This window comes from Nyctereutes procyonoides, unplaced genomic scaffold (assembly GCF_905146905.1).
Source record: "Nyctereutes procyonoides isolate TBG_1078 unplaced genomic scaffold, NYPRO_anot_genome, whole genome shotgun sequence".
NCBI classification, from domain to species: domain Eukaryota; kingdom Metazoa; phylum Chordata; class Mammalia; order Carnivora; family Canidae; genus Nyctereutes; species Nyctereutes procyonoides.
In genome coordinates, this window is record NW_026575125.1 from 33,022,752 (window position 1) to 33,040,959 (window position 18,208).

At 38.9% G+C, this 18,208-nt stretch overlaps 1 protein-coding gene across 1 annotated transcript in view; it reads left to right on the top strand.

Annotated features, from left to right (window-relative positions):
• The window catches only part of SYTL5 (synaptotagmin like 5), a 114,158-nt gene extending 105,945 nt beyond the window's left edge, over positions 1 to 8,213 (top strand). The window contains exons 15-17 of the mRNA XM_055339072.1: positions 900 to 1,041; positions 4,754 to 4,962; positions 6,033 to 8,213. Of these exons, the coding sequence (XP_055195047.1) occupies positions 900 to 1,041; positions 4,754 to 4,962; positions 6,033 to 6,175 (494 nt within the window). The 3' untranslated portion in view covers positions 6,176 to 8,213. The remainder of the gene's footprint in view (positions 1 to 899; positions 1,042 to 4,753; positions 4,963 to 6,032) is intronic.
• Positions 8,214 to 18,208: the final 9,995 nt, after the last annotated feature.

Here is an 18,208-nt window from a genome sequence, read left to right on the forward strand (position 1 = left end):
CTCAGGAAGTCTTGAGGAAGAAGTTGACCTAGAACACAGAATGTAAGGGAAAAATCCAGATGGGGTCAGCTTTTAAATCCCTTTTGGCCTTCTACCATCAACTAATTCAGATAGCCTCCTCTTATCCTTCCATTCACTATCAGTCTCTTCAGAGTGACCCTGTGCAAGTAATTTACTACTTCTCAGCCTCCATTTCCTCACTTTGTATGAATATCGTAAGGATTAAATAAGTTTGTCACAGAAAGTGCTTAAAGCAGTACTGAATAAAGGTCATGATGGTGGTGGTGGTGTGGTGATCACTCACGTTGAGCACATTTCATTAGAATAAAAATGTGACGTAGGAAGAGTTTTCTCTCAAAAAATGTAGTTGTGCCTCAGTTATGAATAGCCTTTAGAGCTGGCCTTGCACAGTTCTAAATTTATAAGACTAAAATGTCCAAAGAGGAAGTTACAAAATTTTCTCTTTTGGAGTCTTGGCACTTCTGTGGGGCTTTCGCTGTAGCTATTTCTCACTGAGAGCAAGAATGTGTCTCAGGCAGCTCTGAGTCTTTTCCAGTTTGTTCCTCCATACCCTGTAATAAAAAGATATTCCTTCTTGGGGAGTATTTAAAGTTTTAAATTTATGTGTTCATTTATTTTTTTCAACAAACGCAAATGAAAGACCATCTAGAAGGAATCCAGTAGAGTAGGAACATGTAAATAAATCCCTGGAAAAATATACAATAACACAAAGACCTGATTCAGTCCACAGATGAAATAGATCTTGCCAGGTCTTCTTTTTGAATTTTGAAATGGAACCCATGCTCTCTCTCTCTCTGTCTCTCTGTCTGTCTCTCTCTTCCTTTCTCTCCCTTCCCTTCTTCCTCCCTCTCACTCCATCCCTCTCATTTTGATGGCAGATGCAGGAAAGAAGACCTTCAAAAGGGGAAAGAAGAAGGAGTCACCTGTAATCTCTGGAGGAATACTGGAAGTGTTCATCAAAGAGGCAAAGAATTTGACAGCAGTGAAGTCAGGAGGCACCTCTGATAGCTTTGTGAAGGGGTAATTTTGTTTTAACTCATTTTAGAAGATCCTTAATGGGAGATGAGAGGATCTGTGACCCATGAGACAGTGGTGGCAGTGAGACTTCTGTGTTTACCTTACTCTATTTTTTTAATAATAAATTTATTTTTTATTGGTGTTCAATTTGCCAACATACAGAATAACACCCAGTGCTCATCCCGTCAAGTGCCCCCCTCAGTGCCCGCCACCCACTCACCCCCACCCCCTGCCCTCCTCCCCTTCCACCACCCCTAGTTCGTTTCCCAGAGTTAGGAGTCTTCCATGTTCTGTCTCCCTTTCTGATGTTTACCTTACTTTAAATGGACAAGGAAGGAGCTACCTTTAAATGCTGGCTTTTAGATTTGAAACAACACAGGTCTAGAGGGGGCTGCTTATTCTAGCTTTCTGCTTGCTTCTAGCATGTTTCAGGATTTCCCATCATTCTCACTCTCAATACTGGCAGATTTTCCTGTGAGATTCATTTCTCAAAGGAGGAGAAAATATTATTTTCTATGTGTAATATATTTTTATTGTGCTTTGTTATCATTTGGTACTGGCAATATACAGCAACAGCAAAGATATTGGATCCCTGGTATTTTGCTCTCTCAGGGGAAATTGTAAAAAGTAGAGATTTCAGAGCATCCTTCCCAGGGATACTGACTAGAGAGTGCTTTGGGGGAAGCATATTTCTTTTTTTTTTTTCAGTTTTTTTCTTGTGATTGATTTCTAGTTTCATAGCACTGTGGTCAGAACAGATGCATGGTATGATTTCAGTCTTCTTAAGTTTATTGAGGCTCGTTTTATAGTCTGACGTGATGTATTCTGGACAGTGTTCCATATGTACTTGAAAAGAATGTGTATTCTGTTGTTTTGGAATGGAACATTCTGTATACATCTGTCATGTCTGGTCTAATGTGTCGTTCAAAGACACTTTTTCCTTATTGACTTTCTTCCTATCCATTGATGTAAGTAGAGTGTTAAAGGTCCCTGCTATTATTATATTACCATCAATTTCTCTCTTTATGTCCATTAATATTTGTTTTTATGTATTTAGGTGTTCCAGTATTGCATGTGTAGATATTTACAATTGTTATACTCTCTTGTTGGACTGATCCTTTTATCATTATGTAATGCCCTTGTCTCTTGTTACAGTCTGTTTTTTTTTTAAAGATCTTATTTATTTATAAGAGACACAGAGAGAGAAGCAGAGACATAAGCAGAGGGAGAAGCAAGCTCCCCATGGGAAGCCCGATGCGGGACTTGATCCCAAGACCCTGGGATCATGACCTCAGTCAAAGGCTGATGTTCAACCACTGAGCCACCCAGGTGTCCCTGTTACAGTCTGATTTATTTATTTATTTATTTATTTATTTATTTATTTATTTATTTATTTATTTATTATTTTATTTATTCATGAGAGAGACACACTACACACTACACAGAGAGGCAGAGACATAGGCAGAGGGAGAAGCAGGCTCCCCGCAGGGAGCCTGATGCGGAACTCCATCCCTGATCCCAGGATCAGGACCTGAGCCGAAGGCAGATGCTCAACCACTGAACCATCCAGGCATCCTGTTACAGTCTGTTTTAAAGTCAATTTTGTCTGATAGAAGTATTGCTATCCCAGCTTTTTCTTTTTTCTTTTTTTGCTTCCATTTGCATAGTAAGACTTTTTCATCCCTTCACTTTCAGTCTTGTATGTGTCTTTAGGTCTGACGTGAGTCTTTTGTAGGCAGCATATAGATGGATCTTATGGGTTTTTTTTTTTTAATCTATCCCACTATCCTCTGTCTTTTGGTTGGAGCACTTAGGCCATTTACATTTGAAGTAATTATTGCTAGGTAGGCACTTATTGCCATTTTGTTCATTGTTTTCTGGTTGTTTTTGTAGTTCTGCTCTGTTCCTTTCTTTTTCTCTTGCTCTCTTTGTGATTGATGAGTTTCTGTAGTGTTTTGTTTGGCTTTCCTTTTATTGTTTTGTATTTTGATTATAGGTTTTGGGCATGAGGTTAATTCTTTGAGTCAATGAGATTACTATTCCTATCATCAATCCTTCTTAGAAAAGTATAGTTGACTCTACAAAAAAAGAGTCAAACCTTTACCCTCACATATTCTAATTTTGATAAAGCCAATAATAAGGAGAAGCATATATCTGGGACTTTCCTGCTGGTAAGTGTGTGGGTCTGAGTCCCAGTTCAGCTGTCCTTCATTCTTTTTCACAATAGTTTTAAGCACAAAAGAAATGCTTTATTTGGATCCTGCCATTGCAATTTGCCTCACTAGCCCCACCATCCAGTTCAGGCCTCTTCCCACTCATCATCTGGTGAGGGAATGGCTCCTTACCTATGGCTTCATTGTGGCCTTGCAGGAGTGACTTAGCATCTTTTGAAATAGTTTTCACTATCAGAAAGGGAGACAGAACATGGAAGACTCCTAACTCTGGGAAACGAACTAGGGGTGGTGGAAGGGGAGGAGGGCGGGGGGTGGGGGTGACTGGGTGGTGGGCACTGAGGGGGGCACTTGACGGGATGAGCACTGGGTGTTATTCTGTATGTTGGCAAATTGGACACCAATAAAAAATAAATTTATTATTAAAAAATAAAGAGGAAATAGTTTTCACTTTATCATGTTGAACTTTTACCAAGTAGAAATAACAAAGGACGGTGTCTTTGTTCTATAATGAAAAAAGGCCAGTAATTTTCTAATAAATTGTTTCTCTACTAATTATACTTAAATATTAAGCTGATTTTAAAGGGACCTCAGATTTTTTTTTTAAAAGAGCATGAGAAAGGGGGTGCCTGGGTGACTTGGTCAGTTTAGTGTCTAACCCTTGTTTTCAGCTCAGGTCATGATCTTGGGGTCCTGAGATGGAGCCCCGTGTAGGGTTTTGTGCTCAACAAGGGTTCTGCTTGAGATTTTCTTCCTCCCTCTTCCTCTGCCCCTGCCCCACATGCTTGCTCGCTCTCTCTCTCTCTCTCTCTCTTTCTCAAAGTAAATCTTTAAAAAGAAAAGAGAGCATGAGAAAGCAAAGTTTTTTTCTCTCACATGTAAACAAAGACAAAAGGTAAAGCATCTAGGGTGGGTATGAAAGCATCATGATAATTAGGGACCCGTGTTTCTTCTATCTTGTTATGGTATCCACTTCTTGGGCTAAGATAGCTGCTGGAGTTTCAGCTATCTCATCCAAATTCCAGCTGTCAAGACAATTCCCAGAAATTTCATACAGAACTACTTTTTATATCCTTTTGGCTGGAACTTAGTACATGTCTATACTGGCTGCAAGGGAGGCTGGGAATGTATTCTTTATTCTGAGCAATCTTGTGCCTAAGTAAAAAAAATGAATCTGTTTTAAAGAATAAGGCGAGAATGAATATCAGGAAATAAGCAGTCTCTTCTTGGTACACGAAATGAAATCTCAGGTGTTGCAATGTGTCTTCTTTATTGTAAGTACCTACTACAGGAGATACTTTCATTTCAAGATGAGGGAAGGACCAAAATAGGATTAGAAAGGAAAGTGCAGGCATTTTACTATTGTCCTACTTAAAATAAGCAATAAAACATTCCCCCTAAATCTAGATTTAAGCATATAAGAACCTAAAAGAAAAAAATCAAATAAACATGTAGATGCACGAAGAATTATGGGGAATTGAAATAACTACTCAAAGATGCCATCTTCTGTTTTACCAATGGCTTGCTTGCATTTTCTCTTGCAGCTACTTGCTCCCTGATGATAGCAAAGCTACCAAGCACAAAACTGTGGTAGTAAAGAAGAGTGTTAACCCTCAGTGGAATCATACTTTCATGTTCAGTGGCCTGAATCCCCAGGACATAAAGAATGTTTGCCTTGAACTTACTGTCTGGGACAAGGAGGCCTTTTCCAGCAACATCTTTCTGGGAGGAGTTCGTTTGAATTCTGGAACTGGTAAGGGACTAGAGGACCCTGAGACGGTCTGTGACTGGATATGGGATGGAAGAGCAGTTCCTGCGGGTTAACATGTGGTAGATGTACATGTAGTTTCAGCTTAGCTGATTCCTGAAATTACCACAGATGGTCCATTCCTTTAGCTAAGAATCTGCCCATTGTTAAAATAAAAATACTACTATGTAAGTTTGGATCCTTTGGCTGTAAGTTTAGGATATATAATGTTTATATTCAGTCCTTTTACAAAATATCACTTACACTTTAGTCTAAGTGAATTTCGACTACTTTCTTGGGTGCTATTTCAGATTTTTCTCAGGAGAGGATCACCAAGACGGCACAAGCCTCTGTGAGGGGAGAGAACCATTTCCAAGACCACCTTTTCTTCTCAGATTACTCACTGGTTGAACTGAAAGGAAGCCCATCCTCCCCGCTCACTAAAAAATAACATCTAATGTTGTTTAAACAGATCATGGAAACATGCCACTGATGCCACAAGACACAACCACAACGGGTGGATTGGAGGGAAATGACAGTAGTAGAGCATATACAGCCCCCAAAACTCTTGTTAACCTGTAACTTACATCAGGCATAGAGGGTCTTCACACACCATGGTTGATATTCCTGTTAAGGACAACCCCACCTCTACGGTGCTGTACTTAGTTACAGATTAAGGAGAGCCAAAAATATCTATACCACTGAAGTGAAAATGCCCCAGGTCGGAGAAGTGGCCTTGGTAAAAAAGGAGAGCATCAGAGCCCAATTCAGCCTGTTCTTCTGTCACATTAACTCAGTCCAGATGAGCCAGCTCTCTAAAAAACTACCAAAGTGGGGGGAGAAATGAGCCACTGGGGCCATCCTGATCTGTTGCTCATTATCTTGGCGGAGGTGAGTAGTGCAGACTGCAAAGGGAGTCCTTCATGCTAACACTACTCACTGGATATAGTAAGTGAATACAAGCCAGTGAAGGACTCTCTGCTCAAAAGGCCCCCCCCTCAGAGATTGATAGGTGTGTTCCAGAAGATCAAAACATTTCATCTGTGAAGTGTAATGCACCCTTTACCTTTCCTTAGGTATGAGCCATGGGAAGAATGTGGATTGGATGGACTCTCAGGGGGAAGAGCAGCGCCTCTGGCAGAAGATGGCCGACAATCCTGGGATTCCCGTAGAGGGTGTACTCATGCTCCGGTCCAGCATGGGGAAGTGTAGGCTCTGAAGGTACCAGTTTTCAAAGTGAGGCCCCCAGGCACTGTCTGGCTGCCATTTCACACCAGTATCAGTCTTGGGACCTGGACTTCTGCTTCCCTGCCGTCTCTCACCTGAGGGTATTGGGACCTATGGGGAGAGAGGTCGGTGTTATAAACATTTAGGGTCTTGCTGAGTGTCTAAAAGAGCAGGTATTTCTATATGTCCATGGGCTAGGGCCTTTTTGATGGGATGATAGAAAGTGTGCCACACTGTCCTGTCAATAGGACAATTGTGCAATGATTCATTGGCTTTATACCATAAGGGAGATGGTACAAGCTTCTTTGAAACTACAGTTGAAATTTGGAATCCCTAAACTTTTTCTATTAATGAGTTATTTTGCATTTCCTAAAATGGTTTGAGGGGTAAAGGGGCCACTCATAATGTAGATCATTTGAAGAGTAAGAAGGGGTACTGGCTACCCTTTTCTCACCCTGGAATTCCCATAATCCAAAAAAAGGCATTGTGAGTATGGTTGCTTGGGCAAGGAGATGGCCCTGTTATTGTAGCAAACTTATGGATTAACCAGGTAAATTTTCAAGATGAACTGACAGGTTTTTCTATGGTGATTATATAATTTATAATCTAAATCAGCCCAATTTTGAGAGTGAAAAGAACTAAATCATTATACCAGAACAGTAGATGTAAACCAGGATTGACCTGGGAAAATTGGGATGTAGTGTCATCTTAGTTAGGAGCTAGCAATTAGAGGGCTCTATGGTAAACATTTATTTTGTAAAATATTCTAAGCCACTAACTACAAGGGAATAAGAACTAATGTACATTTTGAGCCCCTGCCTGTATCATATCTACTGATATCTCATTGGTCAAAGGAAGTCATATGGCCAAGCCTAAAATTAAGAGGCAGGGAAATATACTCTGCTCACAATGAAGCCATGGCAAGGATGAGGATGCGGGAAGGGAAGAAGAATCGCAGCCAGTAGTTCAGTTCAGTCTACTATACCTTCTATTACCTGGAATTCCATATGCTTTGGCCACCAGGCTTAGATGCAAAAGTAGTTAAAGCTGAAAGATACCTCAGACCTGGTTCCTGATTTTGCATATTCCAAATCTGAAGCTCCAAGAAAGCTAAAATGACTTAACCAAGATCATATAGAAGCTATGACTATATCCAGACTAAATCCAGGGTGTGACTTGTAGGCCAGTATTCTTTCCACTGTAGCCCTTGGCATAATTTTATGCTTATCAGGGTGGACAAGAGGGCATAGATGAAGGAAGGTGGAGCAGAGTCAGGTTATTTCAGTATGAAGTACCTGACTCATTCTTCTTCTAGAGTCCTATTCTAGCCCTTCAGCTCACTTTTTCACTCAAATTTATATAAAATCTTTAAAAGAATAGAAACTGAATTTTAGTGGGAAGAAAGCTATAATCATCTTCAGGCTTATTCAAACTAATTTTTCCACATTCTGAATATCTTCTTGAACTTTGAAAACTGATCTAAGAATATATTTAGCATTATTCTTAGGGAATAAGCAGTCCATTTTCAGTGTTATTCAAAAATAGGCTAATTCTCAATAATTGAAGTTATTGGTCTACTGTAGCTTAGTACGTATGGAACATTTTCTTACACACTTACACTCATATACCTATGCTATTTTCTTAAAAACAGAAAATAAAAAGTGTAAGATCATCATGGCTTCCTATATTGAAAAAATTAATTTTTTCAGACTTGATCTGACTTATTCTGTCTTCAGTGACATTTTTAGGGCCCATGAGAGGGTAATGGTGGTGAAGTCTGGAGACCACTCTAATGTAAACAAAATGAAGTATATTTATTCACTAATAATAAAAGTGGCAAAATGTATAACTTGAACTCTAGGTAAGCATAAAATTTATGTGTTCATACCTTTGCCACTTTTAGAGCAATTATCTGTATTAGGTTTCATAAAATCCAACATCTAACTGGGTATTTCCATAATGCAAAACCCAGGTATGCAGAAGTCCATCAGAAACCTGTGGTGTTAAAAAAAAAAAAAGAAAAGAAAAGAAACCTGTGGTGTTGCTCTGAAAAAGAAAAGGCAAAGTGATCTTCGGGTCACTCTGTTTTACTAAGTATTGTGTAGAAGTACAAATATTTTTAAACATAGGAAATATATGCAAATGGCACAAAATTCAAATAGTTCAAAATAGTGAAAAAATTTAGGTCTGCCTTCTTCCTCTTCCATCCCTTCTTATGGCTATAGAGTATTACATAATAGGGATATAGCTAAATTAGTTAAGCACGCCTATCAAACACATATTAAATATGGTTGACTAAGCTATGTTTGGTGGCTTTTCTGAGCAACCTTTTCTTGCAAACATCAACACTTTGACATTCAAAATGAGACATCTGTATTATGCAGCCAGTCCACTTTTGGGTATCGATCCTACAGAGATAGATACAGATGTGAGAATTGAGTACATGCAAAAGTGCTTATTGTAAAAGATAGGAAACAGTCCAATAGCCCGTCAGTAGAGGCCTTCTGTAACATCATACATGCCTACCCTCTATGTTTCATTAGTTGCTCCCTCTCCTTCTCTGCTAAAGATTGTTTGGTGATAAACACTGGATTCTTCAGTGCTTGTTCTTTCTTTCCTCCTCACTTCATACACCCTCTCAGGCATCATCATTTTGGTGCCCTTGTGGTTTTATATGCTTATAACTGCAAGTCACATCTTTAACTCAGACCCTTCCTCTCAGCCCCAGATCAGATCCAACTGCCTTTATGACATACCCATCAGGATAGCTCATGTTCTCAACATAGTCAAGACTGAACTCTTCATTCTACCCCTGCCCGTGTACACATTTCTGTCCACTCCAGTACATCCTGTCTCAGTACCTGGTACCATCATCTACCCAAGTCACTATAAGTGCTATAGTTACCACTCAAGACAGTTCACCCCATCCTATATCAACATAGATAAAAGCACAGAGGGTGCTCTCCATATCACCTTCTCAGAAGAGACCATGGCCTTGCCTGGAGTGTCCTCCTCCTTGTTTGGAGATCTCAGCCCTTGATTTTTCCTCAGTTGAATCAGACAAGTTGTAAAGGGACACGGGCAAACATTAAAGCCTGACTTTATCCATTCAGTTTGTCAACAGCACTTGCAGGACATGTGGAAGATTATTTATCAGCTCTCATTTCATTTACATTGTCCCTGTAACTGGAAATGATAGGATGTAGATTTTCCAGGTCACACACACAAAAAAGCCAAAAACGAAGATATTTTGGTGGGGCTTCATATTTCTGGCCTTTTTTTCCTTAATAAAGTTACATGAATCTATGACCAATGATCATTAAGTACTTAAGTAACTAATGTATGAATTCAACCCACCTGATTCACAGTAATATTAGTCTCATCATCACCTACTACCCTAAGGTTTCTATTTGGTGGGGGAGGAGAAAGCTTTGGAAGAAATATGGGCAAATCTCACTTTTAGGAACAAAGTAGACTGAAATATCAAGTCATCCCAGAAGTACCTCAGAGTAAAAGCCTATGGCATTTGGGACTGTGATCAATGTTTATTTTTTGTTCCATGTAGAGATTTCACATTAAACTGAGCATTGCCTTTAGAAGTTGGCAGAAGGGCTTTCCTTATACAAAGGTATCATTTATGGCTTCTGAAATTAAGACAAATAGGAGGAAATCTGCATAGGCAACACTATAGCAAATAATCGGATCTGGCAAACTTGAACAACGACCATGGAAATTGGGTCATATCAAGGATTCCAAAGGATTATCTGAATCATGTGGAGTGTGGATTTAACACATTGATTCCAAAGCAGTGTTCCAAACCTGTTGAACAAAATCTCCAGGAATTTCCGTCATTTTTTTCAAGCTTTTTGGGTGATTCTGATACAAATGGATCACAGTTTGAGAAACACTGCTTTAGAGGAAAAAAGAACTTGACTATATTATTTGGACTAACTCCGTGCCATGATGGATTTGGCTAACCTGGACACTGTTTGTTGCAAGGCAACCACAGTGAGGTGGAAGGAGCCTAACCTCGGGCTCAGATGATACTAGCTCAAGTCTTGACTACTTCTCAACTATGTGACCTCAGTCAAGTCAATTATCTGATCTAGGCCTTGATCTATTTGCCTGTAAAATAGGAATAATTGGGGTAACTTGGAGTTACGGAAGACATGAAATAAAGTAATATATGTAAATCTGCTTTGTAAATTTTAACGCACCGTGGGGGGAGAAGGTCATTGGGGAGCTAGCTACAGCACTCTCTGGTTCATAATCTCTTAGGCCCTTCTTTTCCTGAATGCTTTGTTAGGGCTTAATCATTCTATGTATACTGAAGTGGTTTCCAGTGTACAGCAGAGATACAAGAAAGAAAAAGAAAAAGGAAAGAAACAACCCTTATTTTGTGCTTATGTTACCCATCATGGGTGATAGTAATTTATTTATTTTTAGGCTGGAATTTCTTTCCTGCTTCATCTGACTAGATAATAAATATTTCAAAATGTGTTTGTTTGATGGAGAGAAAAACTGTGGTCAATTTTTTGTTAATAGGTTGTGGAATCTGCAAGCAAACCATGTTGCCACACTTTTCTTGGACACCTTCTTCCATTGTAAGGACCATCTCTCTCTGTAAGGACACCCTCTTCTATTGTAAGGCCTATTCTTCATGCCAGGGAGATCAGACCTGCCTTCCTCACAGAGATGTTCAGAATCATGTTTTTCATTTGCAGAAGGAAAGGCACCGTTCTGTTGAAACAAAGTCCATAGAAATACAAACTGCTGTTGTCACTGTGAAGAATGCATAGTGTTTAAAGATTAGCAGTTGTACCTCATTTACCTCACTAAAATTCATCAAACTATTCTGGTAGAGGGTTTCTTTCATAGTTGGAAAAGGAAAGTGGAATATATAGTTAGTATTGCCTGTAAATGACAAAACACTCATATAGGGTAGTAGGTCATATTTGTCTCTCTAGTATTTCAGCACAAAAGGAGACTTACCTCTGTTTTCCTTTTTCCTTGGTTGAGGCACAAATTAATACAGCAAGCAAATAAAATATTATTATAGTTAAAGCAAAAGTTTAAATCATTGACATTTGTGAGGAAAACGATGTCTCCTTATAGAAGAACAGGGAACTGGATATGTGTTTGAATCTAAATATTTTAGTTTCACCCCCCCCCCTTTATTGTTAGGTCTCCTTACTTTGGGGGAAGAAATCTGATTGCTCATTCTGTGCATTTTTTTCCTGCTTAGCCAAAGGTTCGTCTTATCTTAAGAAAGTTTAAATGTTTTGTGCAAATCCATGAGAAGTGAGGAGTCTCAACAGGACAACTTTTTAAGTCACATTCAGAAACAAGGAAAGGAGGGTGCCAGTCCATTACAAGGCAGTTTATGTCCATCATTTATGGCTCTTTTCTATAATTTCCCCATATCCATTATTCATAAATGGACATTTTTGAAGGGAGATCTTTGGCTTTCAGTTGATGTGAAGAAATAGACATCTAGGCTCTCTTGGCTCTTTTTGCTTTTGACCTGCCTCATCACTTCCAATTAATTTGTCCTCCTTAATTCCTAAATATCTTTTTACATTGTTCCTCTGACTGATGGGGTATATACAAGAACCTTAGGAGATGCCCATAAGGCTTTTTTTCCTACATGGATTAATGGAAATAGTATTAATTTTCAGCTTTTCCCTTTCACCTCCTAACCCAGCTCCGTTACAGTCATATGCTTGCAAAGCATCTGAATGCACAAAGCCAATTTATGGGGTTGGATGGGGGCTGTCCTGGCTACTTCCCAGGGTGCCAAGTTAAAAGGGGGCACTAAACATCCCTGAAAAGGTAATGAGATAGTGAACTTCTCTAAGGAAGAGTATGGTATTAGCAGAAAGAAATAATGTTTGTTTCAGTAGATAAATGAAGAGAGGACCCCATGCCTGAAGAGCAATTCATGGTTGATAAATTCTAAGGAAGATTTATTTGGAGACAAGGCTTTTGTTTTGTTGAATGGGGCATAGAGAAAGGGGGGTTGCCTTCATTGGGGATTTCCTTTGTACCCCTTCTACTCGGCAGGTGTTTCTCAAAAATAAATGTTTTACAAATATTTAAAGAACCTCTTAGAGGGGCACCACATCATCAATGCAAGAATCAGCCCAACTAAATGCACTAGATCCCCATTCCAAGGCTGCAGGTTGGTGGTTTGTTTGTTTGTTTGTTTCTGGGCCTGAAGTTGAGTCTGAGAGGTTAGTGGGCTAGAGAAGGAAGATACACTTTCAATATCCTAAGAGTAGCTAAAGATCATTGGGTCACTGGGACATTGGAATGGGGGCTCTTCTTGCGAAGAAATAAGGGGTAATTTCCCAAACTGCTAAAGGCTGGGTCACCTACATGTGAGTATATTCATTTCTGCTTTGTAGGGACAAAGGCACCCACCTGCTTTGGCTGTCAGTTTACTCTCCTAAACTGCTCGAATAGGAAATTGATCTTTGTGTTTGCTTTTAAATCGATAGATTTTATTTATCACACCAGTATGAGGTTTACAGAAAAATTGAACAGGAAGTACAGAGAGTTCCCATACACCACTGGCCCCTCTCCTACAAGTTTCTCCTATAACGAACATCTTGGTGTGGTACATTTAATTGCAATTGACAAACCAGTATTGGTACATCATTATTAATTAATGTCCATAGGTTATATTAGGATTCATTCTTGGTGTTTTACAGTTCTGTGAGTTTTGAGAAATGCAAAATATCATGTATCTACAATTACATTACCATGCAGAATAGTTTCCATGCCATTAAAATGCTCTCTGCTCCAACCTGTAGCAACCACTGATCTTTTTACTGTCTCTGTAGTCTCTGTCTTTTCTCAGATGTCATAGAATTGAAATCATATGGTATATAGCCTTTTCTGACTTGCTTGTTTCACTTATTGATATGCATTTAAGGTTTCTCTATGTTCTTTTGTGGCTTGATAGTTCATTTGTGCCTTTTTTAAATTGTAAGAGCAGTCAACGTGAGATCTATCCTCTTAACACATTTTTAAGTGTACAATACAGTTTTTGTTTTTAAGTAAAGATAAAAGGATGGAAAACTCTAGGAAACAGTAACATTTTTTAAAATCCCCTGAAGATTATGGGAGGGCTGCATTCATTTTGCTAGTTTTCTTGGTTTTATTGTTGGCTACAAACAACTCCTATTTACTTGTCTTGCCACATTCAGTGCAAAATTAGTAACAATACTTAAATGTTTAACATGCCTACTTTAAAGCTTCTGTATGGAATATGTGACCTAAACCAAAGCTTTGTGCCACCCTGTACTTGCTGCAAATTTTAATGTCTTTTTCATTAAATTCACTTTCCTAATATCTCTAATGTGTTCCATTACCAGTTATTCCTCAGTACTTGAAGATGGATTGTATATCCTTGAAGATTGATTGTATGTCACCTATTCCTCCTATTTTTATACTTATTGTCTTCAGAGAAAAGCACACTTGGTGAACTGACACACATAGATTGAATGAGTGTGTGGGTTTTGTTTCTAAGGCTAGGATGACGTTGAACACAGCCCTTCTTGGTGCTCAGCTACTGCATCTGACCATCATTGTGGTTTTTGCTCACTTATCTTCCTGTAAATCTGAACCCTGACACCATAGCTTCCTTTGCACTCCTGTGAATAAATTATAGGTAGTGACAAGGGAAGGATTCAAAAGTGACATTCATTGAGCACCTATTATGTGGCAAGTGCTTTTCCAAACTGCTTTGTGCTTTGCCCCTTTGTCCTCTGGTTTTCAGTTGAGTTTGACCAACTGGAGCCAATAGTGCTAGATTAGACAAGAGGAGAGAAAGTTCAGGGTATTTATTCCCCATACTCCCTCCCTGCAGTGCTGAAGGCTGTCGGAGGCTGTGTTCCTCTGCCACAGCTCCTCATAGGCGGTCTGTTCTAAAACTATACGTACAATTCTGAGTTCCACTACTCATTCCCTCCCTTTACCCTTCAAGCCTAGGGTGGTAAACATCCTTTGATGCTGCTAGCTTCGACATGCTACAGTACTACCTACAGGCTTCTTTTATCATGCCCATAGCATTATAATTCTTTCATTATGTCCTCTTCGATTCCCATTTGAGTCTGCTGTTTCTCCAACAGGACTTTGACTAAAAAGGATGCCATTGATTGTAAGACACTCCCCACTTCAGAGATGTTAAAATCTTGGAAAAAATGTGCATCTTAGAATCAATGAACTACGCTAGTTGTGATATATTCCTGGTGAATGAATGAATCATTGAATGATTAGCATTCATAGTACAGCTCATCTCAAAGACAGATATGGTGTAGTGGTGTGATAGATTGTATGTTCAGAATAAAGCTCAAAAATCAGAGTCAACACTGATTCTTCCTAAGTACCTAGATGTTCTTTCTCAGTCTTGAGATGGGTAGTGAACAAGAAGGTCATGGCCTTGCCCAGGATTCCTAGTTGTTACCCCAGGGCTAAAACATTCAAATACTATTTAGTCATTCCATTTCTTATGAAAGAACTCTAATGCAAATGCTACCAGTGTGAGTACAAATTTGCTTTTTGTGAAGCAATATTGTTGTTATTTGTGACTCAACATGAACTGAGTTCAGAGATTTCTGCAAGAAGAGAATGGTCTCCAAGTCTGGGAACATTCAGATTTCCCAGAAATTGCAGTTAGCTATGTAACAACTGGCATCTATTTTGGCTGAGCCCATTTTTAATAGATGGCCTTATTTATAGCCTAAGGCATTACTTAATCTTGGCTGTCTGTCTAGAATTTATCAGTCCTTTAGCAAAATTACTGATTGGAACTGCATAGGCTGACTTATTACAGAAATTGAGCAATGACTGAGTCTAGTCAGGCGAGTATAAGAGCTACTGTGTCTTTGGAAAAGTCTATTGTATTTCCTTTTCCTAATTTCTAATTGTCCCCATAGAGACAAGGGAACAAGTTTCTCACCTCTGGTTCTCCTCTAGAGCAATGCTACTTAGAGCACTGGTCCATAATAACATAAGGAGCTGACCTCAGAACTTAAAATCAATATGCTGTTGGGACTCCTGGGTGGCTCACTGGTTAAGTATCTGCCTTCAGCCCAGGATGTGATCCTGGAGACCAGAGATCGAGTCCCACATTGGGCTTCCCCCATGGAGCCTGCTTCTCTCTCTGCCTGTGTTTCTGCCTCTCTCTATGTCTCTCATGAATAAATAAATAAAATCTTTTAAAAAAACCAATATGCTGCCTCCTTCGTTGAGAAAGTTTTGCTATCAAAACATATCAACCAAACCAAATACTGCATTTATTGACACTGTTGACTTGCATTCTGGGACCAGCTCCCTATTTCTTTGTGAACCAGTAGCAAATGGTCCAGGAACCAGCAGCCAGTTGGAGGACTATACTCTGAGATGCATTGCTTCAGAGGGTCCCGGAACCCAGTCCCTTCCCAAGACCATCTTCTTTTAAAAAATAAATAAATAAAGATTTTATTTATTTATTCATGAGAGACACACACACAGAGAGAGAGAGAGAGAGAGAGAGAGAGGCAGAGAGAGACACAGGCAGAGGGAGAAGCAGGCTCCATGCAGGGAGCCTGACATGGGACTCGATCCCGGGTCTCCAGGATCACACCCTGGGCTGAAGGCAGCACTAAACCGCTGAGCCACCCAGGCTGCCCCCAAGACCATCTTCTAAGATGGCTGCCACTTTTTGAGAAATGAAAGGATTTCTTCTCATTCCAATTTTCCAAGAAAGAGGTGGCTCCTCTCATCAAGCTTTTGATTTCATCCTTAGTCTCAGAAGGCATCAGAAACTCAATAGCCCACCCAAGAATCAAATGGAATTCCATGAAACCAAGAGACACATTGGAAGATACTCGGAGAGAAGGATTCGGATTTGACCTGTGGTCTGACAGATGGACAGCACTTCATTTCTATTTGAAATCAGGCTGTTAGTCTCAAAGCACTGCTGCCGAAGTACAGCCCCATCCTGGTAGAAAACATGTCATTTCTGATAGGGAGACAAACAGATGAAACAAAAAATCCAAATTCTGTGCACCTATTGCAAAAGACATGCCCCTCGCCTTAGGGCACTAAGCTAAGACCCTTCCAGTGTTTCTTCTGTGACTCTGAGTCTCAATGTTGTTTAAAGGCAAGTGAAGCTAGAAGGAAATATATTTGTGACTTTTTGTGAAGATTTAATGAAATAGTGTGTGGGCACTGTTACAGTTAGGATTCTTGATGGGCCACAAGAGTCCACTCGTCCCTGCTCTTAGTTTCTGAATAATTTAGTGAAGAATATAGAATTTATTGAAAGAACGATATCTGCAGAAAACAGGAACAGATGCAACAAATTTGAAGGGAACTTCCCTTGCCCTTTGGGTCTCTGCAAGGCACACAGCTACTAGGAACATTCTCCATGAGTCCTGTCAGATTTGAGAAGAGCCAAATTTTTGGTAGGCCTCCACTCCTTTCTACTCCAGCTTCTGTCACCATTCCAGAATTCTATCACCATTCCAGAAACTTCAGTGTACTTCTGTTTAGGGAAGTAGTTCACAGTGTGTGGTCTGCAGACTCCTGGGTAACCTAAAACCTTTTCAGGGAGTCAGCAAGATCAAAGCGATTTTTCTTACTTGCTTTTTTCACCGTGTTGACATTTGCACCAATGGTCCAGAAGCAACGGTGAGTAAAACTGCAGTTACTTGAGCATGAATCAAGGCAGTGTGTTTCTTTGCCTTTATGCACTCATTGAAGAAACACAAAATACCACTTTGATTGAAGAAAGTCCTTCATGAAGCAGTACAAATTATTAACATTATTAAATCTTGACCTTCAAATACATATGTTTTTAATTTTTTGTGCACACCAAAGTATAAAGATTGTTATAAGGAAAAACATTCGTACATTTGAGTTGCAAATTGAACTGGGTGCATTTTTCACCATTTCATTATTTTTTTTATTTTATTTTTTTCATTTCATTATTTTAAAGAATGAACAACAGATAAACCAGAGTAACTTGGCCTTGAGGATTAGGTGGACATTTTCTCAAAAATGAACAAAGTGAGCCTGTCACTTCAAGAAAAACAACTGACGGTGCTTATTGATAATTATAAAATTTGAGCTGTGAAGTGAAAATTTGAATTTTAAAAAACTTGTATATGCCTTTGTGAGTGTGACAGCTTCCCAATGCTTAGAGAATTTTCTGGTTAGATTGATGATGGTCTTAACGAACATGATCTTTTTTTACGTTGTTGAACAAATTTTAGTGACCTTTGGAAGGTTTGCCTGACTCAGCAAACCAACATTTTCTAAATGACCAATGTACAAGATAGAAAATCATACATGGGTAAAAGATCCATTCAGAGTGCAAGATAGACCAATGGACTTTATTGCAATAGCATATAAAAACTTTTCCATGTTGATGTTAATCTTTATGGAAGTAGTACTTCCTGAGTTTTGGTGAAGGGTCAAAGAAAAACATCCAATTATATAAATAGGCTATTAAAATACTCCTCTCTTTTCCAAATATATATCTCTGTAAAGCCAGATTTTCTTCATGTGGTTCAATCAAAGCAATATACTGATACTACAACAGACTGAATGGAAAAATATATGAGAATCTAGGTGTCTGCTTTTATGGCAAATTTGACAACACTTATAATAATGTAAAATAATGTAAAATAAGTTTTCTAAAATACATCTATGTTAATATATGAGGTTATTATTTTTTCTAAATGAATTACAATATAGATTTTTTTAAATTTCTGCTTTAGTCTCCTCTTGAGTTATACTTGGCATATAATGCCAAGAATGCTATAATTTTTGGACCCATATTATTTTTTGAGGTATAATTGACATTGTTTCAAGTGTACAACAGAATGATTCAATATTTGTATATATTGCAAAATGACTACAATATGTCTAACATCTGTCACCATATATGGTTAGAAAAATCCTTTTCTTGTAAGATTTACTTAACTTTCAAATATGCAATACAGTATTATTAACTATAATTGCCGTGGTTTAC